At 35.1% G+C, this 27152-nt stretch overlaps 1 protein-coding gene across 1 annotated transcript in view; it reads right to left on the bottom strand.

Moving 5' to 3' along the window:
• Nucleotides 1-27152, bottom strand: part of Mmp16 (matrix metallopeptidase 16) — a 240129-nt gene that overhangs the window by 25378 nt on the left and 187599 nt on the right. The window contains exon 7 of the mRNA XM_028780814.1: nt 1713-1851. Coding sequence (XP_028636647.1) covers nt 1713-1851 — 139 coding nt within the window. The remainder of the gene's footprint in view (nt 1-1712; nt 1852-27152) is intronic.

The raw sequence follows: 27152 nt of genomic DNA, 5'->3' as shown, positions 1-27152 counted from the left end.
CACCAAAGGTAGATGCTGATGTGGAAGTCAGGAAGTGCATGCTGATAAGAGCTTGATATGGATGTCTCCTCAGAGGTCTTCAAGAGTCTGACATATTCAGAGGCAGATGCTCACAATTAGCCATTGAACTGACCATGAGGTTCTCAATGGAGGAGTTAGAGTGAAGACTGAAGGAGCTGAAAGGATTTGTGGCACCATGAGGAGAGCAACAATATCAACCAACCACAGCTCCCAGGGTCTAAACCACCAGCCTGGGAGCACTTAGGGAGGGATCCAGGGCTTTAGCTGAATATGTAAGAGTGGAGAGCCCTGCTGGGCATAGGTGGAAGAAGAGAACCTTGACCTCATGAAGGCTGGACGCCCCAGGGGGTGGGAATTTTGAGGGTGGGGAGGTGGAAGTTGGAGGGGTAGATAGAGGTTATATCCACAGAGAAGAAGGAGGAGGGGTGAGGGGATTGGGGGTTTCTGGGTGGGTGGGGGATGGGGTAAGGAGACAACATATGAAATGCAAATAAAACATCCAATAAAAAAATTAAAAAAAAAAGAATCTCTTTCTCTCAAACTGTATCCTCTGTCTAATTAGTTTCAGACTTCAAAGACCCATGGTTCACACATAAATGATATTTTTCCATGTTTTAGGTCTCAACTTCAGTTCAAATGAATCCTCAGATTACCTTCAATTCTCAACCACAGTCTGCCTTATCTCTGTGCTTCCTAACTTCATTTAAAGTTATCTGTTTTTATGTTTAAAGGAAAGAGCAGCAGTTTACTTTGCAATGCAACCTCCTTTACATGTCAAATACTGGAAAACACTTGTAAGACAAACACATCTCTGATTAATAATTAATAATTAGGTCAATATCTTAATGCTGATCATTGGATGACCTTCATAATTACAACCTTCTCTCAAACTTATGATTAATTTCTTAGTTTGTTAGAAGTTATTTACATAAGTTGATAAACACAATAAAACTTCAAAGCTTAAATGGCTTAAAGACAAATTTCACCACAAACAGGAGTAAACAACTCCAAATAATAGAGAAACTATCAAACTAATGGGTGAGAAATCGTTATTTATTTCTTTTCCACTGTTTTCTTTCCTTCCTCTTTCCCTCCCTCACACCCTTCTCCCTCCTCTCCTTCCTTCCTTCCTTCTTTTTTCTCCTTCTCTTCTTTGCTTTCTTTCCTACTTTTATTACCTTCCTCCATTGCACTGTTCCTTTCTGCCTCCTCTCCTTCCTTCTTTCCTTCTTTCTTTTTCCTCCCTCTATTCCTTACTTTCTTTCCTTCTTTCTATTACCTTTCTCCATCCCACTGTTCCTTTCTTCCTTCATCTTTTTTCTTCCTTCTTTTCTTTCTTATATAAGTCTTGCTATGATTCCCAGACTATAAAAGTCTCAAACTAGTAGGTTCTAGCCATTCTCCTGCCTCTACTCAGCATCCTGATTAGCTGAAATGGAAAGCATGTACTGGTCTTATTCTTCCCTTGCTTTTCTTTGGTGTTGTATCTAATCTGAATCTAAACTTTCTATAGAACAGAATGTAACCAAAGTTTAACTTACACTTAGGAAATGAAGGCATAAATTACAAAATTAAACATTATACTTATTTTATTTTACATATGTTAGTAGTATTTGACTTCCCTGTACTTTATAGGGTCTTGAATAAAATGACAAATATACAACAGAATCAGCCTGAGAAAATATACTTACCTTTAAAGAAGACAAAATTTCCATCACTGTTTTCATAAACTGCATCAATACTGGGAGGAAGGCCCCGCCAGAAGTATGTAATTTGCATGGGGTATCCATCCATCACCCTGTTGTTTCTTACTCGCCAAAACCACTGGTCCTGAAAATCAAGAAAAAGCATTGCTCAGCATCCTTCAGGCCTCAGCAACATTGGCAAAGCAACCATGCATTCAATAGTTTTAAAGCTAATCAAGTATTTTTATACTCTTCCATCAACATAATGTGAGAAAGCATTAATACTTCATAGTAAACTAGCTGGAAAACCATTCAACCTCCAAACCAAAGTGTATAAATAAAAATCGTGTCAAAATACTCTAGGTTATAATTTGTCACTATATTAGGATTTTCAAGATGGAAAATCAGAAGCACAATGTCTTGCCTATTGGTGGTAATGGGGTTTGTAATCACAAATTTGACATGTGTATCATGGGTATTTTTGTATACACACAGTGCCTTTATGCTCCATATACTGAGGAATAAATAAAAATGCTCATTTCTCTGAATGCTCATATTATAGCTGCTGTCTGTGTAATGATGGATTAGCAAATATGTCTAGTATTGGTAAGTAATGGTAACTCTTTATAAGCAAATTCATCTTGAAAAAAATCACCACTGCAGATTTAACTGCCATTGCAAAATGCTTTACTTCCCTCAGTTTTAGAACAGGACACATATCAATTCTTAGTCAAGTTAATAACATGATTTGGCTCATTGTAGCTGTTTATGAAGATAATGAGTTATCAATTAGACTGAATATGTATGTATTTTGACATAAGTCTGTATTATTGGGCAGAGGGCTAGGAGAATGTGCAGAAATATGTAGCAGTGTGGGTTGGGGTGGGGAATGAGTGGGTGGGGAACCTCTGGAAAGTCCCAGATGCCAGGGAAGTGAGAGGCTCCCAGGACCCAATGGAGATGACATTAGATGAAATACCCAACAGTGGGGAGATAGAACCTGAAGAGACCACCGCCAGTAGATAGACATGGTCCCCAGAGGAGGGATTGGGCCACCCACCTATCTCAAAATCTTCAACCCAGATTTTTTATTGTCTAAAGGAAATGCAGGGACAAAAAAATTTAAAAAAAATGAAGAAGAGACTGAAGGAAAAGCCACCTAAAGATTACCCCACATTGTGATCCTTATCAGCCACAGACACCAAACCCCAACACTGTTCCTGATGCCAAGAAGTCCTTGCAGACAGGGACTTGGTGCAGCTATCCTCTGAGAGGTTCTTCTAGCAACTAAGGCAGATGCAGATACTCACATCCAACCATTGAACTAAGCACTGGGACTCCAATGAAAGAATAAGGGGAAGGGCTGAAGGAGCTGAAGGGGACTGCAGTCCCATAGGAAGAACAACAATATCAACTAACCCAGACACCTCAGAGCTTCCAGGAACTAAGCCATCAATCAAAGAGTATAGGTGAGTGGGTCCATGGCTCCTGTTACATATGTAGTAAAAGACTGCCTTATCTGACATCAGTGGGAGGGAGACTCTTGGTCCGGTGAAGGCTTGTTGCCCCAGTGAAGGGGGATTCTAGAGGGGTGAGGAAAGAGTGGGTGGGTTGGTGGGACAACACCCTCTTAGAGGCAAATGGGGGGATAGGGTGGAGGGTTTGTGGAGGGAAGACTCAGAAGACAACATTTGAAATATAAGTAAATAAAATGATTAATAAAACAAAAAAGCAAACAAAACAAGCAAACAAAAACAAACAAACAAATAAACACCCAAAAGAACAGAATAGCCCCACCGACGTTCCTAGGATTTACTCAGGTATTCAAATACCTCCTAGAATTTCTTCATGTCATGTAAGATGATAGTATGAAACCTATCCCACTGCACTTTGTTCTTTATCTAGCTATTATGGATTTTCTTCTCTACAAATGTAATTATTAAAAGAAATAGTAACATCATTACTGTCTCTGAGTTCACATCCTATTCCTGTCCTGTTTCTTAATAACCTTGTCATCTTTGTCAAGACACTAGTCGTTGATTTAATTACCAACTAATATCTAAATCTCAATGTGATTAGTATGCTAACTACAGAGGAATGTCGTAGGCATGAGGACATGCTGACTCTCATATTTGTGATTCAAGTTATTATTACGTCCTACACATTAATACTTTTGCACATGAAGAGCAAAGGGAGGTTCTTCACATGGAAGAAGTTCTGTCCCCTCTCCCAAGATTATATGATCAGGAAACACTTTCTGGGAAAGAGGAAAATCTTCAGTGGAGCTGCCTATAAATCGTGAGGGAGAGAGCTCTTGGTAGTAGCTTCTGTAAGTTATAACTCACATTTGGGTGGTAGAGTTGTCTTACAGTCTCCTATCCTCCTACAAGTATCCACATGATCTCATTAGTTCACCATTGTAGAATTAAGCCAAACAATCTTTATTTGTTTTTAAATCTGTCATTGGTATGTTTTGGAATGAACAAATACTTATTTATATGTGCTAGGAAAAGTTATACAGCAACCTAAAATACTATGAGAAGTCCATGTATATTTAACAGGCAAACTTCTCAGTCTTGTTTTTTGTTTTTACCAAATCACCATTGAGATTCTCTCTCTCTCTCTCTCTCTCTCTCTCTCTCTCTCTCTCTCTCTCTCTCTATCTCTATCTCTATCTCTATCTCTATCTATCTCTATCCCTATCTCTCTATATCTATCTATCTATCTACTATCTATCTATCTATCTATCTATCTATCTATCTATCTATCTATCATCTATCTATCTATGACTTTTGAAACAAAAAAAAAAACAACTTTAATTTTCTGCCAAACTGACCTACTATCATGGCATTTTAAACACTACAATTCATTACCTTGTAACAATACAAGAAAAATATCTTAGCAAATACAGATTTGTGTTGTTCTCAATGGCTTAAGTTACATAGACTGTGAAATTGGGTGTTTAATAGGTGACAAAACTGGAACTGCTTCCTAAGAGGCCAAATTTCAGCTTTTGTTATTATATTCTGCAATTGACCCTCAAAATAATAGAAGTTACATGGACCAACTGTAAAAATTTAAAAATTTGAGAGCATAAAACAAGTTGAAAATACTGTTTTATACACATACAGATACACACACACACACATACACAAACATACACACACTGAAGCTAACACTAGGAAATGTTGTTTTGTTTTTTTAAAATATGGTTATCAAAAGAATATTTTTGCTAAGAACAAAAATATCTTTGGCAAAATAAAACTTTAAGACAAACAAAGAGAAAGATGTTTACATCTAGATCAAAATGAGTTAATTATATAGCAAATATCTATTTGAAAAATGAAATCTAAAAAAAAACAAAAGAAAACAAAAACTCAAAATGTAAGGTTGATGAATATTGTGCAAAAGATAGGATGAAACATAAGATGAAAACGAAGAAAGAAATTATCAACAAAAGAAAATTAAAAAAGAAAGAAAAATAAGAGGTTTGTGAACACAGAGATATGCAAAGTACTTTTAGCCAGTGAAGCAGAAGTAGAAACTATTCTGTGACAGAATGATTTTTATCAGATAAGCTTTAATATTATGCTTTGTACAAATAGTGTCCCTCACATCTTCCTGATTGGAGAACAATATGACATACCACTTGTGAACAGCAACATACCATAACATTACATATGTATTGTTTCTTCTACCCACAAATCCCTTCTCTAGCAATTATACCACATCAAGACAGAGCTTCCTCGATGGACAACTATAATGCAATATGATACAACATAAAGTCACGCAAGAGAATTCTATTTTTAGGATGTTACCTGTGATTTGAAAATATGCTATCATATGAAGGGTGATAAGAAAAATTTTCCATGTGCATTAACCCAGTTACACAGAATTTCATGTGCACCCAAACACACACAGAATGTAGTAGATATTGCATATGTTTGCATTTACATACCAAATACATTATGAGAAAAATCGACACTAGCTGGTGCAATGTAGAATCTTTGCTGTTTTTTTTTTTCATTGTAGTTTTGAGAAGTATTCATACACACATCGTAAAAACAAGTACTCACTATAAAATCCTGAAACTTACAGGCAACGCTCAGGCCACGAATAGGCATATGAAGGATAAATAACAATTCTAATGAGTAAACAGAAGTTTATAAAACCTTCATTAACTTGATGTTGAAATTGGCTGCGATAAATAATGCCACTGACAACATCTTTGTTCAAAATACATACCTAAAATATACATTTGAATTGTGGGAGGGGGTTTTGACAGTTTCTAAATGTGTAAATTTAGATGACTGGAATTCAGTATATAGACCAGACTGACTCTAAACTCATCAGGATCCTCCTGCATGTGTCTAAGACAAATACATTTAATACCATCTAATTAAATTAATATGTGCTCTGTTTGATCATAATAGTTGTATAGCATACTAGGAAAATCACTGGATTTATTATTAGACTATAGTGTGTAGGTTAGGTTTAGGAGACATGTTTACAGGGCTTTACTGTATTTCAAGGAAGAGAAGGAATCTATGCACTTTTATTAGATATATTACTCTTTACGATTGGGAAAGAAAAAAACTTAAGATGATAACTTGAGTAAGAAATAGTAAACTGTAAGGGAAGCATAATTAGATGTGCCTTGCAAGAGTAATGTGTTCCTGGGAAGCTCGTAGTATCTTGTTTTAACAGCTGACATAAGCATTTTATTTTTGTATCTAAGTACTAAGGTTCAGGCTGCTTAAGGCAACCATTAGCCTAGGCTTCCTACTAAGACAGTCATGAATGTGTGCAATGATTTTACTATTAAGAATTTCACAGCTCATCGATGAAAGGTTGACCAGAGTGAATTCTGGGACTAAGAATACAGAAGTCTGTATGCATTGGACAAACACTTGTCAGTGTCTACGCTTTTGAGAAATGATCAAAGCATAGACCCAGTGTAGTAGCAGAAGGAAATAACATATTACCAAATTGCTTCCCAAAACATTTTTGAACTTAATGATTTTGGCAATTTTCTAGAGAACTTTTAAGGAGTCATCTTTACAGTTGACATTTGAATTTAGAATGGCAAATTCTTAAGTAAATAAAATGAATGTTGGTGTTTGGATGTAAAGGAGCTAACATTTCAGAATATTTTGCTTATTACTGTTTCAAAATGATACACTAACTTGTGAACTTTGGAAATCTTTCTAAAACTCCTTTAGATTTAGTGTAATTTATTTTGAAAAAAATATGGAAGGTTAAATTATGTAGCTGATGTGGGTCACTTTCTTATTATTTGTATTTATTAAATCATGACATAGGGCATAAGATTTTTAAAGCTTAAATGTTGATAAATATTGATGCAGGATTTAATGATGGACATGCAATAACATGAACACATATATATGTAATTTCCGCACACAATTAGTGACCAGTAATGGAGTGTTCCTTCATTCTCACCAGCATCAAAGGTCTTAGGAGGAAGTGGAAAACAAAGACTGCTGCCTCTTTTCTCGCTAAGTGTTCCTGCTACCTTTTCCCAGATTCTTCTTGAATATATGCTTGTTTAGAATGTTCATAGTAATGGTTATGAGACAAGGGATTTACTAAAAAGATGGATCATCCAATATACTTCATTTGGGGGGTTTGTACCATCAACCGACACACACAATTGCATAACACGGCAACATTAATATTTAATATTTTCCTCTTCCAGGATTGGAATATCAGAAATATTGAAAGGGTGATGAAATTCCAGTTCATATATCTAAAATTAAGTGCTGAAAAACATAAAGCATTCCATTTAGTTCATTGGATTAGAATATATATATATATGGACACATGTTCTTCTTTCTCCTATTTCTATCTGACATATATATATAAAGAAAAATCACCTTTAAATTGTATACTCAATATGACAGATCAAAGATGATCAGAAAATGTATTGTAGTTGCCACTAAAAAATGAGAGCTACATGTCACTGAGTATAATGAGATACAAAACAGCTTTCATGGAACATAATTACCTCTCTTTTATTTTTTATCTGAGAAAATTTTCAATTGTCATAAAAATTATTCAGGATATACTTATTTTTTCAAGATATGCAACACAATAGGTATGGCGTAGAGCTTTTGAGACACTTTTTTTTTTAATAGGCCAGGCTAGCTTTGAATTTGCTGTAGAGACCAGACTGACTTTAAATATATACGTTATTATCCTGCCTCAACTTACTGCATTAATTGAACTTTTGGCACCAATTCAAACTTTCCTTTACAATTATTATTTTCTCTATAGGAATACTACGTTTTATTCTTTTCATCAGATATTTGCTCTCTAAATTTGCATTACTTATTTTGGTTCCATATAGCTTCACTTGTCAACTAAAGTACTTCAACTCTCAGCCTGTTTGCATTCAAAGACAGAAATATCAAAATAAACCAACAGACTTCCTTTATGGGCTTAACTTTACAGGGACTGATTGTTCCATACTCCAGAGAAACTGAAACTCTTGATTGTGCTTATTTTTCTCATGCTCAAGCATGACCCATTGAAAAGACATTACCAATTGGGACACATGTTCTTCTTTCTCCTATTTCTATCAGACTCATACTGCCTTTGAGTTGGAATGCCTATGTATTGCCATTAGTATCTTCTGGCTTGGGGCATCCTGGGCAATGTGCCAACACATTGTCATGCTGTAGTGACATGTGGTGTGTGAAAAGACTCATGAAACGACACTGGAAAGCATCAAAGGTATAAGACCACATTAGAGAGTTTATTGTCATCTTGGTCATGAACCAGCCATATTCTTTCTCTATAGACTTTACCATAACACAAGAAGAAACACCTTGGCCTGTAAGTTGCAGAAAGGAGAGCAAATGTGAGCTTTTAGAACAATGTATCTTACAGAAATAAAGTCTCCACTTAACTCAGCAAGAGGCAAACTGGTGAGATCAAATTAGGAGGTGACCAAGCAGGAATGACTCAGGTAAATATTTCATATTTTAAGTGAAAGGGATGCAAAGTTACTTGTCAACAAATGGTGTGTTAAATGCCTATGTTGAACTAGACATTTGTTCTTAAGGGATAAGGGCAGCTGGGGCAGAGAATTCCCAAGCAGAGCAATGCAAGGTATGCTGACAGATTCCTAAGTGAGGTTGATTCAGTGGTCACTGGCAGTTGTTGCCATAACAGCAAAGACCAACTCTCATTACCATTGCCTAATTGCTTTATGCTAATATGCTCTTGAGAATATTCCTTCTGCTCCCACTGTTCCACTCAGCTTTGTTTACTCAAAAACAGAGTTCAAAAGGTAATTGCCCTTTCTTACACTTCAAGTGAATCCTCAACAAACAACTTAATGGCAAAATCCTTTCTACCAAGATGCCTGAGGGAAATCAAATGACCTCAATGTTAGAAAATGGAAAGTCCTGAGATCTTTTTTCATGACTATCAGGGAAACAAAAATGTAGGGGAACATGGGGCGATATTAAAATAAGAAAATAACCTACCTAATCGTGCCATTCTGTAGTGGAGCCTCGGATGTTAATGGAGGGACAGAGCGACCAGAACGCACTCTAGAACAACTAGGCTACCCTAGTATTCATTTGATAATAGTGGCCCAGGCTGCCTCACACTCATGGTCATTATCCTGATTCAGTCTTTAGAGCACATCTCTATGCTTTGCACTTTTTGAAAATTATTCTGAGAAACTAGTAATGTAAAGACTGAAAAATGATTGAAGTTAAGAACAAAGAAGCTAAGCATAGCGACAGGGATCATTTGGACATGAAAAGATACTTAGCTAGGATATTTATAGACTAAAAGCAATTTCAGTAGACAGGGATGATGAGGGAGGATGACAATGGCTTAACTTTTATAGATACATTTTTAAAACATATTTTTCAATGTTTGAATTTATAATTATTATTTGTACATTCCATTTTCTTCCTCCAAAGCCTTCCTTGAATCTCCTTCCCCCTTGATTTCTTTCAAATTCCTGACCTCTTTTTCTTTAATTATTGTTACATAAGTGTGTATGTGTGTGTGTGTGCGTGTGTGTGTATTCCTAAATACATACAAATGCAATCTGTTTAGTCTGTATAGTGTCATTTATATGTATATGTCTTCAGACCTGATCTTTTGGTATTGGATGCCCACTTAGTGTCCTCTTCCCTGAGGAAGACTATTTCTCCACTCTCAGCAATTCTTAGTTGTCTGAGTTCTTTGTCTAAGGTTTATGCATCCTGAGCTTCCTGCATTATACATTAGCATAGTTTCTTTTTTTACGTGTATTAGAGAACATAATGTTTACATACATTATATACCACACAGATAGAGGCAAATAACAACAACAACAACATCTGTTAGGATGATGGTGAACATACTTTCCCAGAAAAGGGGAAAATATGCCATGAAATCTAGGTGGAATTCAAGTAGATACAGTATGGTGGTATGTGCTAGAGCAGTACAGGTAAGCAAAGAGAAGGTATAGAAGTAGCAACATGTAAATGGGAAATGAGCAGAAAGAAGCTATTAAATAGGGCATAGGCAAAGGACATGCTCAACCAAAAGAAATAGCTAAGCAAACAAGGACTGAAGCAAGTGAGGAAAGAAAGGAAGACTAAAATGATCAGAAGAGACACACGTAGGGTAAGAAGGATCCAGGAGATTGCACAGTGAGGGGTCTAAGTTTAAACATGAAACTAGAAAACTCTAGAAAGCCTGGAAGAGAAGGAAGCTACTGAAAGAATTGAAGAAGGAAAACTATAAGTTAGGTTAAGTTCTAAATGGTTAATAATGAAAGACATGTGTGCTCTAGAATGCTAGATCAAAGTTTTGCAGATAATAAAAAAAAAGTCAAATTGCATTTCAATTGCTTAAAAGGAAATGAACTATTGTAGTATATTTATATAGAAAGCAAAACTCCTCCATCCTTAATCATATGCTGAATTTCAAATGCCTAACTATGCTCATTTACAACTTTTATATTTAAGGCTATGGTTGAATGTTTGGGTGTAATAGTGAATATAAACTCTTGTATGCATTTTTTTGTGAGAATTCTAATTTTCATAGAAGTGTTAATATAATAAAAATGTACTATACTGTTTCTTCTTATATATGAAGAGATCGGGAAAATTCAGGTTATCTGAAAGACCAGCCAGTGTTCTTCAGTGCTGAATCATCCACCTATTTAGTCATGAAAATGATTATTTTAATTTTGTGAATATTCTTTGTATGCAAAATTAAATAAATCAATGTAAAAACCATTTCGTATTCAAGAAAGTGGCTTTTCCCATTCAGTTTCTCTGGCTCAGGTTTCTTTAGCTTCAGGTTACAATTAGATCATTACTTTTGGAAGAGTACTGAATCGATGAAGTTACTGATGCATAACTTGACTGAATTAATGATTCATGATTTTCTTTATCAACCTTTCAACAGTTCCTCAAAATCATTAGTAATCTCTCTCTCTCTCTCTCTCTCTCTCTCTCTCTCTCTCTCTCTCTCATATATATATACATATATATACATATACATATACATATACATATATATTGGGGTGGGTGCGTAGGTGGGTGTCGGTGTGGATGTTGGTGTGGGTGCATTCCATAGTGAGTTGGGATGCCAGAGTAGAATAACATTTGTTGCAGATTTTTACCTTGTTTGGGATAGGGTTCTTCTTTCCCCTCTTCTGTATATACTAGGCTAGCTGATCTATGAGGCTTTTAATATTTTCCTGTCTCCTCTTATTTCCAAGTAGAGACACTGTGTTTGGCTTTTACATGGGACTGGGAAATCAAAACTAACATCTTCATGCAAGAACAGCAACCACTTTAAGCACAGAATCACTCACTTCAAAAAACACAGTTTCCAATTAAAAATTACTGTCTTAGTACTGATTATAATTAAAAATTGTGTGTCCTCATCCTTAAATTTTTTTTACAACTTTTGAAAATGTGTATTATACTGCTTAAAAATCAAAGCTAAAAATGGCAAGAGAATGAATATAAAGAGGAGCCAAGGTAGTATTGAAATATCTATGTGAGCTAAATATTATCACATGATTCAATCTAACTCAAAATTAACTCTTAAAAATATAATTCTCGTTAGTATAGGAATGTGTGTCTGAATTCAAAATCTAAAAGTAGTTAATAGAAGCAAACAGTAGTCTGTCCAGAAGATGTCACAAATAAAAGCTCCCCCTTCTCTTTTCTATTTATTTTTTAGAGTGCATTCTTTATTATCTTCATTAAGGATACAATAAACATTATCATTATAGATTTTTTTTTAAAAATTCAATTATATTAATAGCAAGCAATCACCAGACATAAAGAAATTCCTACCAGAAGACAGCAGGATTATCAATTTGATACCTTCCTGGTTAACATAGCAAGACTCGTTTTTCAAAGAACAAAAGAAATAATATCATGACCTCATTTATATGACTACAAACTCAGCCTTAAAAAATCATTATTGATGAATTAAGAGTATAAGTCCAAAACTATATAAAAACATTACTAAAATGAATATGGATCAGTTATTGCTTTGCAACACTTTCCTGCTATTTTCATTTCTTTTAAATTTCCACAGTTTTCATCATTGAAGGCTTTAATATTGTTAATAAAAGAATGTTACTTTGTTGCATCTTAACACAGTCTTTTTTTTTCATCAAGTTCTATCACAATTATTTTCTCTTAGTAAGAAATGGGGAAAATCTGACAGTGAACAGAAAAGAGCGCAGATGAATGAAGGCTATTCAGTAGCATGCCCTACAGTATTCGGCTGCATTTGTACTGTTTAGACCACTGAACCATTATTGCACATGTTACAAACATAAGAGAACTATTTTAGCTGATGATCAATGATATCCGAATCAAAATGATGACTATTTGAATTCTGAGCTCAACACACAAACATGGCACTTGTCTCAACACACAACATACATACACACACACATACACACACACACACACACACACTCCTTTCACATATTATACACTCACACAATATTTAAGGTATTTTTACAATGTATTGTAAAATAATTGATTTGAAACAAATAAGACTTTTATTGTTTTTTAAAAAAACCTCTCTCTTATTATTTAAAAACTAGAAGGAATGAAGCAAATGGAAAATGTGCTTGAGATATAGTGTATGAGAGAAGAATCTATTTTCAATAAAAGATTATAAAAAACTATAAGGAGATTTTTACAAAAAGGTACATCCTCAGAATTTCTACAGAATAACGTCTGAAGACACTGATACATCATTCTGTACTCATTCTCTAGATTGATACTGTTTATATGATAGCCGCTACCCACAGGTGGATACTATAGATAAAGAAATTACATACAGAATAAATGCCACCACTAACACCCATTAGGCATAGCAAGATGAGCAACATACACAGGATTAAAACAGAAGCATACTATGTGTTGCCTCCACCATTGCAAAAAACTCCATTAAACAATATTGCAATAGAAAAATTATATTCTGAGTTAACAAACATTATGCCCCTTTATTTAAGTTATATACACTTTTATTTAAGTTATATATACTAAAAGAATAATTTATAAGTGGGATAGTGGTCAAAACCCTATGGGAAAACACCAATGGATACAAATCTCAGCACCAATATATGAAGAGCCTTCAGAAGGAGATGAGTGAACAGAAATTATATTGTTACAAAAAACTCTGCCAGTGTAGTCAGCTTAAAGGAGTATGATGCTAATCATCTCTACTATATGGGCGACATGGTGTCACTTTCAAAAGATCTTTTTCTCCCAAGGACAGGAGCTAGATTTTAGAGGCCATAATCTGAAGCTCTGGCTACCTGGAGTGTTGTTTTCTAGAAAGTTTGAAATGTTGGTTTTCACATGTGGTTTACAAAATGCCACTTCTTCTATCATAAGATCCCTGAAACACTGAACTTAGATTAATCTTGTTCCAGATAAACTTTCTCCAAGGTTAAAAGTTGGGCCCTAGCTATTGCCTATACTGAAAAAAATTAAAGATGAAAAGTAATGTAAAGTCTATAGTCTTCATTAACGTCCCTTAGAAGGAAATACTTGGGCAGTGTCTTCCTTCTATTTTACTCTCTGTCCACTATGAGTCTTAGTGATTGCAGAGGACTGATCAGACACGTAGACACATATCTAAATATTGAGTCAAAATGCATTTTTTTCTCATTATAAGTATGACATTGTAGGTAATATAGCTATAGTAATAGAATGCAAGGGTCAAAGAATAAAGATTGCTTTTCATGTACCTGTAGTTTTTATGAGCCCACCCTGTTTGATTATCACAATTGCATTTTAAAAAGTTCTACTTTGCCATGTTTATTTACTTTCTGTTTTTTCACTGACAAAAGCTAATTTAAAGAAATTTTGGAGAGCTCATTCTAATATTCCCACGTCCTAAAAGGTTATCATGCAAAGGCATGTACCTTATACATATTTATTATAGAAATAAATTAATGAATGCATTGGGTAAGAAATAGAGATAAAAGCTAGTCACTGCAAAAATATGTGTTTAACAGCCATTAAGAGCATAAACATGATTTTAAAACATTACTAAGACATGCTAAATTAAAAACACAATTTCTTCAGTTTCTGAATTTGATCATTGCTGTTTATGTTAATGTGACTTAAAGTCTGAAAGGCAGTTAGAACAAAGTTAAATGATACAAAACAAACTATACCTTAATAGAAGTTAAATGGAAGACTAGTTTATGATAGAGGAGATTGGTAGTCTATAATAATAATTCATGCAATTATTGTAAAGTGTCTGTTGGTGAGAATGGGATTCATTTAGATCTACTGAAGATTGAAAGTAGTATTATATCTCAGATACTAAATATTCTAAATTCTGTTAATGGGGGTATTAAAATGGTCTATTTAGATTTCTTACCCATTTTCAGATGTTTTCTTACACTCATATTCCTTGTTTATGTTTTTCATGTTTGAAAATATGTAGACCCAATAGAACAATAAATCTATTTCAGTTTTTTAGCATATACAAAAAGTCATGGTACAATGTAGAGATTTGTACTATATATAAATAATTTTATTCTATGAAACAGTGTATTTTAGTCTGTACACATTCTCTCAAAACAACCTTCATTATTTTAAAAGGATATTTACTTTTTATTAGTTAAATTTGTTCTTAGGCCATTTTACACACATACGTATGCAACCAACCCTTCTAATACCCAACTCCTCTCCTTTCCACAAATATCTCTCCAGTGTTCATGTCTTATTCTTTTGTTTTGTTATCTGGCATGTCTATGAATCCATTCACTTGGTGCTATTTGTTGGAGTCTAGTAGATAGCCAGCAATGGGTAAACAACTAATGACTATGATTTGCTCTCTTCAAGAACCTATCAGTAGCCAATAGTTCAGAAACACAGGATAGGGCCTCATGGGACCCACCTCCTCTTCCAAGAGTTTCTGTTTTTGTGTGGGACTAGTACAAGAAACCACTTATAACAAGTTAATGATTCAACAGTTTTATTGTGTCCAGATAATAATATTATAGCCCCTTATATTGTACTTTTCATCCACTCTTCCAGAATATTCTGGGAGCTATAGAAAGTGTGATATGAACGTCTTATTTAGGTCTTAGCTGGCAACTAGTGCTCATTCACTGACATCTGAGCAATTGTGAATCTATGTTGACCACTGTTCATTGTGAGGAGAGGCTTCTTTGATTAAGGGTGAGGGTAGCTTTTGTTTATGAGAATAATCATATAAAAATACAAAAGGGAGATTGAAAGTATTGTCTTGACTATCTAGACAGTGCTACTTCTAGAAGCAACGGATTACTGAACATAATTTTCAGTCCCAAGGTTGACATATCTTCACAAGAGTGGGTCAGAAAGTCTCCAAGAGCACTCTTTCCCACCACTCCAACACCCCACACAACTAATAACAGACGCTCTTGTCCATCTTCTTGGTTGCCTCACCAGAACTAGAGGATAAGACTATATTATAGAAGACAGCACACAACTTAGTTGTAGGATACAGACTGAGCTGAAAATCCAAGCCCTCCTGGCTAACACTGAAACCACTGCATGTCATTGAGTGAGCTGCTAAAGGACAAAAAGCACTGTTTGTCTTGTCTAGCTGTGAACCTTATAAAGCAGAAGCTCTACCTGCTGGGAAAGATATGGCCATCTGTGCAACACTGAGGTCCTCTGTACTCATCTCTACCTCCTAATTTCTGTTTGTTTTGTCTATTTGTTTCTGAGTATTGAATCTAGGTCTTACACGTGTTAAGTATGTGCTGGGCCAATGACCCACATGCTTAGCCTTGTCTGGGCTAAAACTTGAGGCCGCACAGGAGGCCTGGCAGGGTAGAGGGGTGGGAACATCCTCTTCAAGACGGGGGTGGGGGGAGAAATGAGTTGAGGAACTGTTGGAGGGCAGACTGGGAGAGGGATAACAACTGGAGTGTAAAAAAAGATTAAAGATAATTTACAGCAATTCTGATTTCCAGTATTTTAATATTCTTTACTATCCCAATTTTGTCATTTTCTTTGTTTATAAATTAAGTTTAATATAAAGAGTTTTAAAAGTAATTAAATTTGAAAGGGCATGTAAGTGTTACTTTAAAATAGCCTCAAGTATGCATTTTAAGGAAGAAATGATCAATTGAAGTCTTATAAAGAAAGGAAGTGAGACACTCTGTGGGGTCACGCCTTATTTTATGAATGACTAGGTTAGATCTGACCATAAAATACAAACTTAAATGCATTTAACTTTTTTCCTTTTAAGTATATATTAGAAATTTCAATGAGACTACAAATGTTTCCTGTTTAAAATGTGTAAAGACTTTTAAGAAAACATTCTTTATAAGCCACTGCTGACTTTCCCCCAAGTGACTCACATTAATATGAGGTGCTATAACACTTCTTTAGCATAAAGCAGGCCTGTCTTGGTCTGAGACCAAAACAGAACATATTACTGGCAATAACAGAAAGGAGTCATTATTTCATAAATAATATAATCAAACAGCATGGGTTCTTGAGGGAAGTACAATGGAATATTTTCATGTAGGATATTTATGTTCATTTCTTCTTTCCCTAACCCATGTGAGTTCTGAAGTAAGTACATTATAGTAGCATTTTTTTCATATTACAACAGACTCCTTTAAAATATCCAAGAAATCCTAGATCATGACAGATCCACTGACAAATATTGCTAATGAAGCAAAGGTTGATTTCAGCAAAAAATGGTATAATTGTGTTGATAATTTGTAGACTAATTTACAAAATACATACTATAATCACACAAACTTACAGAAAGGAAATAGAAGAGGGAAAAAAATCAGTAACCGAGGCTCCTGTTAACTTAACCTTTTTTTTAGGGTCAAGATGATTTACAGCTTCGTTTTCAAAATATTTACTGTCTGGAATTACAAAATATGAGATAAAGACAAAAATAGTGTACTTTTTCCCCCTCTTGTTAATTTCATGACAATATTCCATTTAAATGAAACATGAATAATAGAGTCTCTTTATTTTTGTAGCTCATAAATAGCCTGAATATTTCCGGGACTGTAATCTGCAGCTCTCAGAGAAATGAGGGGTAGATATTGATGATCAGCACATCTCCAGAGCACCAAGGCTTTGTTTCTTTCAGCAAACACTTTACAAACAAGATTTCAAAATGACTGGTCAGCAGTAGATAAGTGTGTCTGCTGTTATTCCAGCTCTCTTGAAAGTCCATTACAGTACCTTGTACTGCCGTGGCTGTTAATCTGTTTTACTTGCTGGCTAAAATAAGCCTATCTGGGTGCCAAGATGAAATAAGCCTTTAAGAGAAGGTCAGCTGCTCCAGAACCTGCCTGTCAAAGGATTTCAGTTTTCTTCCTTGGCCTTCCTAACCACTTTTAAAAGTTTAGCTTTTCTTTATGGTAGTTCCAATATTATTGCATACAGTTTGGGATTGTAATTCGTGGTGGGTTGTGTGGTTACAACCTTACAGCGTTGATTAGGTATAAAAATAAAGTGAATGAGTCTCTTTTACAGTGCATTAATGTTTTACCACTGGTACTCAGTGGTGTGAAGAAAAAGAATGTTGCAATTTGCTAACAGTCTTTTAAAAATGTCTATTAATTTTGCTTTGAAAATATACTGAAAAGTTTCATGTTTATTGTTATTATGGCCATAGATAGACTGAAATGTACAGACAAATTTCTTAAAATATCTGGTCCATACTGCCAATATATATTGAAGAGACAAGGCAGGATTCTAGGATATGGCTTTGAACTTGTATGATGATGCTGTTTTGTTCTTCACCTCTCATGCCCTAATTGTCCATATATCAGTGAGGGAAAGGGTGTTGGAATGCTTCTTTCATTACACTCATAAAATTAGAGTGAACAAGAGCATGTTATGGTAAGGATATTTCTTGCTCCTGGAGTACCTAGTAGTAAACCTTTTTGGCAAAGTTATGTCTGGAATGGAGATTTTAAGTGGGATAGATCAATTTCAAGGGAATGTGTTGATACTTACAAGTGTAGGTTCAGAAAAAATCCTTTGATTCTCCCCTCTCTCAGAGGCACATCTGCTTTCCCTATAACACCTTGCCAGATGATACTACCCTACCCTGAATTTCACTGGAGTACATTAAATAAATCTATTTTCATTAAATATTACTGTTTCAGGTATTCTTTAATGCTATCAAACACATGCCAAGATGAGAATACCTACAGATTTTCCAAACTGATAATATGTCTAAAAACTTCACACATAACTATTGAAATAAAAAATATTTGAATGATATGGAACAACAGAAAATATCTCTTGATTAACTATTGTCCATTGTTTTCTAACTAAGGTGACTTTGTCCTCTCATAAATGGCATTCTCCAACTTCAACTACAGCTTTGAATCTATGAACTTTAATCTATGTCTGATTATCTAATGGTGTTATGACCATATGAAGGTGTCCCTGAGAGTATCTTTCTGAATACCCTCATCAGGATCCTAGCTGAGTACTCAGAAGACTTCGAAACCAGTGATTATTTAGAATGCAGTCATTAAATAATCACCTTATTTCTACTGCCAAAATCTAAATTGCATGATAAAAATAGGAACTAGGGTGGAGTGTAAGCCACTCACATGACAAAGCCACGTAGGATGGACTTAGACTTTAAGGTACCCAACTTTGCTTTACTCTTGGCACCTTTAAATCAAAATGACTGCTTGCCTTGATGCACAATATTCCTATCACAGGCCAATGACCTATTTGCAGCTTCTAAATAGAGTTCATTTCAAAAAACTATGCTGTTCCTTGAGTTTGGAGCAAACTTATTTAGACAACTTCATTTGAATTTATATACACAATTTTATGATTATATTTTTGTGCATTTTTATTCACAATAAATGTATAGTTCCCTTAAATAATTTACTACATATTACACCTATAATATGTATTATACTTTTATGTCATAAACACATATTTTATATATTCATGTACTTTTTTATATTACATGTACTTATATAATGCCTGTTATGTATGACAATATTATACTACAAATATTTGTGAATTTTTATAAAATGTTAGTAATCTGATTGATTGTAGGCTATTTCACTGTATTCTAGAATGGCATCATAAAAAAATCAATGGACTGAATTGCCTTGCTGTAATTAAAAAGGAAAATCAAAAACTGAATTTTAAAATAAAGCTAACCAATTCTAAGCAGAATTGAAACAACCTCACATGAGCCTTTCTACTTGTTACACTTCTTGCGGTCTGTAGGTTGGATTCTAAGTATTCTATACTTTTTGGCTAATATCCACTAATCTGTAAGTACATAGCAAGAATGTTCTTTTGGGTCTGAGTTATCTTATTCAGGATGATATTTTCTAGTTTGATCCATATGCCTGAAAAAATTATGACGTCTTAACTTTTAATTGCTGATAATATTCCATTCTGTAAATGAACCACATTTTCTGTATCCATTCTTTGGTTGAGGGACATCTGGGTTGTTTCCAGCTTCAGGCTACTATAAATAAGGCTGCTATGAGCATGGTGGAGCACATGTTCTTGGGGAATGGTGGGGTATCTTTTGGGTATATGCCCAAGAGTGGTATAGCTGGGTCTATTGCCAGTTTTCTGAGGAATATACACATTGACTTCCAGTGTGGTTGTATGAGCATGCAATCCCATCAGCAATGGAGAAGTGTTTCTCTATCTTCCCATCCTCACCATCATGTGCTGTCACTTGAGTTTTTGATCTTAGCCATTCTGATTGGTGTGAGGTGGAATCTCAGGATCATTTTGATTTGCATTTTTGCAAATTATGGCTTAAGACTTTGAACATTACTTAAGTGCTTCTCAGCCATTTGAGATTCTTCTGTTGTGAATTCTCAGTTTAGCTCTGTACTCTCATTTTTTAAATTGGGTTATTTGGATTTTTGTAGGTTAACTTTTTGAGCTTATTAAATATTTTGGGTATTAGTCCTCTTTTGAATGTGGGGTTAGTGAAGATTTTTTTCCCAGTCTGTAGGTTGCCAATGGAGAGTGAGTTACTTCATTTTTATTGGAAAAATATGTTCAAAATGTGCATTTCTTAAATAATATTTGTGAAAGTCTCATGTCATAGTCACTAGGAGTCTTGTTAAAAAGGCAGATTTTATATGCTGATTGAATCAAACAGCTTTAAAGACTATAAACTGGTAAATTGTACTTTTAATTAGTACCCATAGTGATTATTAATAGCACTAAAATTCAAGAGTAATAAACCAACACACTCTGATTCCAAAATAAATGTTTTTTTTTCTGTATGACATATTTTAAAATAAATCTGAATATGAGAAAATAATAATAGTATACCACACAGAGAAGCCGCAAAAACCCACAAGGTGTTTCAGCATTACTTAGTAGTACCTGAAAATGCAGTTGTTTACAAAATGATGTCTGAATTTAAAGGTACATCAGGATTATTTTAATAGATGTCAGTGAGGCATGAGTGACCAGCCCTTACATTAGCTCATTTGGTCTTCAGACCAATGCTATTAATATTAACTAATGACTTGACCTGTAACTGCTATAACCAACTAGATATGACAAGTAGACTGCATATGAGAGCTAAGAGAAAAAAAGAAGGGCTGCGGTAAATGACAGCCACAATAGATTCTATAACAATGCTTTCTGTCCACTGAGCTGAATAAAGGTATAATACATTATTTTCAAATAAAATTTCAATAAAATTATAACACTTCCACAGAAAAAGAAACATGATACAATTTAATCTTACTAAAGGTCCAGTATTACAACATAAAGACATGGTATTTCTCATTCCACTCTAGGTTAGGTTACTGTGTCTCCTACCTGAATCACCTTATTGATTCTGGTTCATAAATCACATTAAAGACAAGGCTCACAAAAAACTGCAGAGCTAGCTACAGAGATTGCATTCCTGTCACTCTTAGCCAGGACTGCAGCTCTTAAGGATGCTCCTCTGCCCTGTGTTCCCACAGCCTTGTGTCCTGATTTTTTTTTTTTTTTTGTATTTAACTAAGAGTGTGATTTCTGCTGGTCTTCCTATGCGTTTGCTCTTCTCCTCAACTTCTAGCCTTTCCCTAATTCAACCACAGGGGTCCCCGACTCAGTCCATTGGTTGGGTGTAAGTATCTGCTTCTATCTTAGCTGCTTGTTGGGCTTCTTAGAGGACAACCATGTATCGTGTCTGTAAGTATTTCCTAGCATCAGTAATAGTGTCAGGCCTTGGAGCCTCCCCTTGAGATGGGTCCCAAGCTGAGATCTCTCAGACTCTAAGCCACCAACCAGGCAGCACACACTAGCTGGTCCAAGGCCCCTGACACATATACAGCAGAGGACTGCCTGGTCTGGCCTCAGTGATAGAAGAAGCTCCTAAACCTTGAAAGATTTGAGGCCCAGGTCCCAGCGAGTAGGGAGGCCTGGCAGGATTGAGTGGGTTAAGGACATCATCTTGGAAATGGGGGAGGTAGAATAGAAACAAGAACTATCATAAGGCAGAACAGGAGTGGGTAACGACTGGACAGTAAAACAAAGATTAAAGATAATTATAAATAATAATAATACATAGTGAAATAGTGTTTCCCTTGCTTTTCTAACACTTCTTTGTCCATTCCTTCTCATTTGCTGTACCTCTCGACTCCCATCTAATGATTCCTAACATGTAGAATATGGCCTTAAGTTTCAACACAGTATGCAAGAGCATGTGTGAAGCACCCTCTCTCACATTTCTCAATTCCAGTGCTTCCGTCCTCCCACCAGCTGACCTCCAGATTTAGCTGATGTTGATTGTTCAAACAGGTACAGCTAAAGTAGCAATCTGCAGACATGTTTCTTGATGCTTGTGCTTCTGATGTAGATTGCACCTTAGATATTGATGCACTGTCTGCCGGACTATTATCTAACCCAGGGAAAGGACAGAGTTTGACAAGGGTAAAGAGAGCAGTGCCAGGTCTCTAATGCTTTTTTACCAGCTAGTCAACACTTTCTTGTAGCAAAGAGTAAAAACAAATCAATGAAAGTGTATATTAAACATAAGCTTCAGGAGACCAAGTGAAGTTGTCACAGTGTCTTTTAAAGACACTTTAACTATTGTGCTTTACAATAATGAGTGCTAGTAAGAATTAGAACACAGGTGACACCATCAATAGCTCCAGGAATGATGACAGTTGTTGCAACTGCTTGAGCATTTGCTGTGATGTACCAGGTATGTCCATTGCTTACAATATGTCAGTGTGGTGAGCTGACAGAATGTGAGGAAGGCTACATGACAGCCCTTCTCAAATTGCATAATCTAGCAGTATTCTCAGGATACATCTCCAAGTATCTTGTCATTCGGCATGATTGTAAAATGCTATGTAGTAATCAGAAGGAAAACTTGCCTCAGTGGTCAAAACAACAAGAAAACTGATTATATCACAAGAGTTGGCTAGTTTGATTCACAGAAAGCTATTCTCACTTGAGACGAAATTCTGCTAGGTGCAGAATCATACTTAATTGGAAGTTTTTTGGTAGTTGAACTAAATTATGTTACTGAAATACATCACCATGGTTTTGTTCAAGTCATCTTACAGATTGATAGAAAATGGCAAAGAAAACTATATCACTCTATCATTACTTAATATTTGTGACTTTTTTATTTACTAACATGTTAAGTTTGGGAAATATATATATATATATACACACATATATATGTATATATGTGTGTATATATATATATACATTCTGAAATAGTATAGGTGTCACAATCCCATGGCATTAAGGTTTTCTTGTCTTTATCTATAGTCTTTTCTGTGCCTTGTCAAAGCATGCATTTCTAATAATAAAATACATAATGCATAACAGTTTATGGTTTATCATTTGTGTGTATATTGTAAGTGCATCTCATTATTCATAAGTTTTGCAATTAACCTTCATGCTAAGCCTCTCATGTAAACCTACATGCTGATAAACTACAATTTCCTATGCTGCTACTACAAAAATAGACAATTTGTGTTTCCTTGCAAAATTTATTTTATTATAAAAGTATTAATCAATAATATTATACATTTTACTATCTATTTTCATTATTTTCCAGGTGAATTACCATATATTTTGTTCTCAATTTGAATAATGCACATGTATTACTGTCTAAGAAGTCCTGAGGAGTGTAAAACCACAGACTAATCCTTAAACTATCCTATTAAGACAATGATAAAATACTACTTTTTTCCCTGAATAAGTGCTCAGGGCAGAAAGCAATAAAAACCCTTAAGAAAACCCCACAACAAAAGTAATACGACCATCAAAGTAATCATCATTGTTTTCTGGCATTTAAGGATTGAGCCCAGATCTCTTTATGTTCTAGGGCAGCATGTTACTGCTGAGCTGAACACATTCTGAGCCTCAATAATTTCAATTTTCTAATCAAGAGATAACTATAGTCATTTGATTCTAAAATGGTGGCGTTGAACTTTATAGCCTTTACTTATGTGATCATCTTACATATATAACTATACATATACACATGTATAAACACATATATCACTAATATATGTATATTTATGACACAGATGTATAAACACCTAATCTACTGGGTTGAACTTTCATATCCCTAACAACCTACTTTTTTCCTTCCTAAATAGTCTATGTTGAGCCCTTCTTGCATTCATTTCCACTGATTGCCTTCATATGTATGTGGGTTAACTGTGCTATGAATCTCAACATTTTTTTCTGAAATAGTATGTTTAAAATATTGATATATAACTCATATGTGTAATGCAGAGTAATCTCAATATTTAAGTTATATTACATTAAATTGTCTAATACTAAATTACCAACTGATGGTTATTTGATTGTTTCCAGTATATTGTTACTTCAAACAGCGCAGAAACAAAATATATGGGCTTAGTCATGAAGTGCTCATGAGAGAAGTGCAGCAAGAACTTGGACTAATCTATTTATTTATTTATTTATTTATTTATTTATTTATTTATATATTCATTCATTCATTCATTCATTCAGTTTTACAGAATAAACTATAACTTGAATTCTTAGAAGGTCTGTACCCATATGATAGAAATTTATATCTTGTCATTTTGTGTTATATTACCATTAAAAATATTGTCTCTCCTTAAATACAGTTGAACTCAAACTACACAACAGAACATACCCAGGACTGCCTAGATGATGTAGTGGTAAAGTGTTTTTCCAACTAATTCTGATGACTTGAGATAGATCTTCTGGACCCATATAGTGGAAGGATAGGACTGAATCTACACATTGTTCTTTGCTCTTTATACAGACATTATGGCCTAATGGTGAGTGTATATACACAGAGCAAGGAAACATGCACACACAAACCAAACACATATGTGCCTATGTACATATACACACACATACACACATGCTCACATGTGCATTCTATCTCACACACATGAACATACAAATACACACAATAAATTCAATAACACCTTTAAACAATTGTAATCATATTTGCTGAGTACAAAATATAAGTAGCAAGAATGAAAAATGGTAAGCTCCCTGGAATTCTAAGGGTATGGTGGGAATCAGTTAACCTGCGGCCTGTCATTCTTATATAATGTGTGGTCTATGTTATGATAACACATTTAAAAAACTGAGGAAAGTGCCTAGTGGATCAAGGATACTAAATCTATTATTACTTCCTTATGGCAGTGTATGATATTCTTAACAATACAAGGAACTGATAAAAATCTATGAGAATCATGAGGGCTAAAAATGAAGTTTTCTTTTATTACTTATGAAGTCTGGTAAGTATCTGATAGTAAATACCTAGAATTCAGGAACTTTGGAAAGTCATAGACATTTAGAAAGTATTGTAGAAACTGCTAGTTATTGACTCAATATCTAGTTTCTCTCCTTCCTTCTACTAATGTCTGAATCTTGTTTGAGAGCATTTTGCAGAATTTTCAAATCCTGCTTACCAGGCATCTCTATATAAGTAGCAACATAACAGCTGTAGCCAGAGAAAGAAAGCTGAGAATTTGTGTTTTTCCCCTAATATGGTTGCTACATATTCATTTGACATTTTCTTATTCTGTATAAAACATGGATATCTGCAGGCAAAGCACTCATTCTGACAGACTGAAAACTAAAACCCATCAATCATGGCATGCAGAGGATTGCTGATGGAGAGAGCCTGGATTGAAAGCGTGGCAGAAGACTTACACAATATAAATTATCTTATCTACATATCAATTACAATTTGAAGAGTAAGGACTCCCCTTCACTAATCCCATTAGAATTACAGTTATCAGTTGTAGAATAATGTGAGAGAGTAATTATTTTCCAATATTGTCTTTCCAAACCAGCACATTGTAAACTCCCCATTACTTAATTCATTTGAATTTACATAATTAAAGTTGTGTTATATCCCACATAATAATCTCATTTAAAAATAAAATATGATGTAATAATTTCAAAACTATTCTAAGTATTAGGAATAGAATATCGAATAAGACACTTGATAACCCTCCTCATGGAATTGAAATTCAGGGAACAGAGATATAAGCAAAAATACTATTCAGTAAACAAATATTTGTTACATATCACAATTATGCCAAACAGTTCTATTTAAGTTGAATTTATAACTGGCTTAATTATGGCAAGGTACATTTTCTATTTATCAATCTATCTGGTTATTTGTACATTAAAATAAAATTATTTGCTTCCCTCTGTCTTTCCACAATCTTATGTTTAAAAGTTTTTTCATTGGACATCGTGATACTTTTTAGTAATCCACATACTTTGTTGATGATTATAGTTATATTCATAGTTTATTTTAAGTATATATACTTATGACCAACTCATGAAGATAAATAAATGCTCCAACAAATTTGAAAGACTTGGCTGTAACTTTTAAGCCATTTTAAATAGCTAAAATGTTGCAGTGATGATTACAACACAGTATATTCATATTTAAAGTAGTCATATGTGGGACCCTGAAGGATAACCTGGTTTCTGGTTGAGCTAGGTTTGAAACCCTGGTAACGCTGCAGGTGACCCTGCAGGGTCCCCTGTAAGGGACAGCAGGAGTTTGGCCATGCTCCCAGACTCCAGGTTCCTGACATGAGGCCTCCATAGATTGTGTCTTTCAGTCATGTAGGACAACAGACCTACTAGCCCCTCCACAGGTAGAAGGCATGAAAACAAGTCTCTTAGCCTCAAGACAGACCTCCATACTAATGAGGTACATAAAGGCCAGAAGGACTTAGTCAATTAAGCTTTCCTTCCAAGACCCTCCTCCCTGCAAAAGGTATTTAACCTCAGGCATAAAACAATGGTATGGTTTCTCATCTACTTTCTGCCATGACAATAAAATATTTAAAACCATGGACTGTTTCTTTTCAAAAGATTCTACTGTGGGGAACAATGTAACAGGTCTTTGCTACAGAGCCACCGTCTAACCTTCTGCAGAAGTTCTCTCTGCATTCCCAGCTACAGTGACCACCAACCCAAGCCAACCACCTGCGACCAAGCCAAAGCCAAACCACAGTGACAAGCCAATGATTCATCCCCATGGGGCCCAGCCAGAGCTTCTCTTCCCCTCTCCCCTTTGCCCTGGGCCAAACCAGCTCTTGGGCTCCACATTGTTCTCAGCTCTTCTGCAGCTTCCAGAGGCGCCTGGGTGCCCAAGAGCCAGAGAACCAGACTAGCTATCTCCAGCTTCCCTGGGACCTCAGACTGTGCTCCCCCATCCCAGGAGCAGTGTCCCCACATCCCGACACTGCCCAGTGCCAGTGTGGGATGAGTGCAGTCAAACTTCCAGTGCCTCTGTCTCTGCTAACAGAGGTCCGTTTGGACCCACAATTTTACCCAACAGGCGTAGAAGCAGTAAAATTTAACTCGTCTTTACAGACATACAAACAATAGTGTTCAACATGTTTTGAAAATCACTGTGACAAATTACTGGACAGCAAAA

This window comes from Grammomys surdaster, unplaced genomic scaffold, assembly GCF_004785775.1.
Source record: "Grammomys surdaster isolate TR1022 unplaced genomic scaffold, NIH_TR_1.0 97, whole genome shotgun sequence".
Taxonomy (NCBI): domain Eukaryota; kingdom Metazoa; phylum Chordata; class Mammalia; order Rodentia; family Muridae; genus Grammomys; species Grammomys surdaster.
The sequence above is the reverse complement of the archived record's forward strand: the minus strand, read 5'-3'. Positions and strand labels throughout refer to the sequence as shown.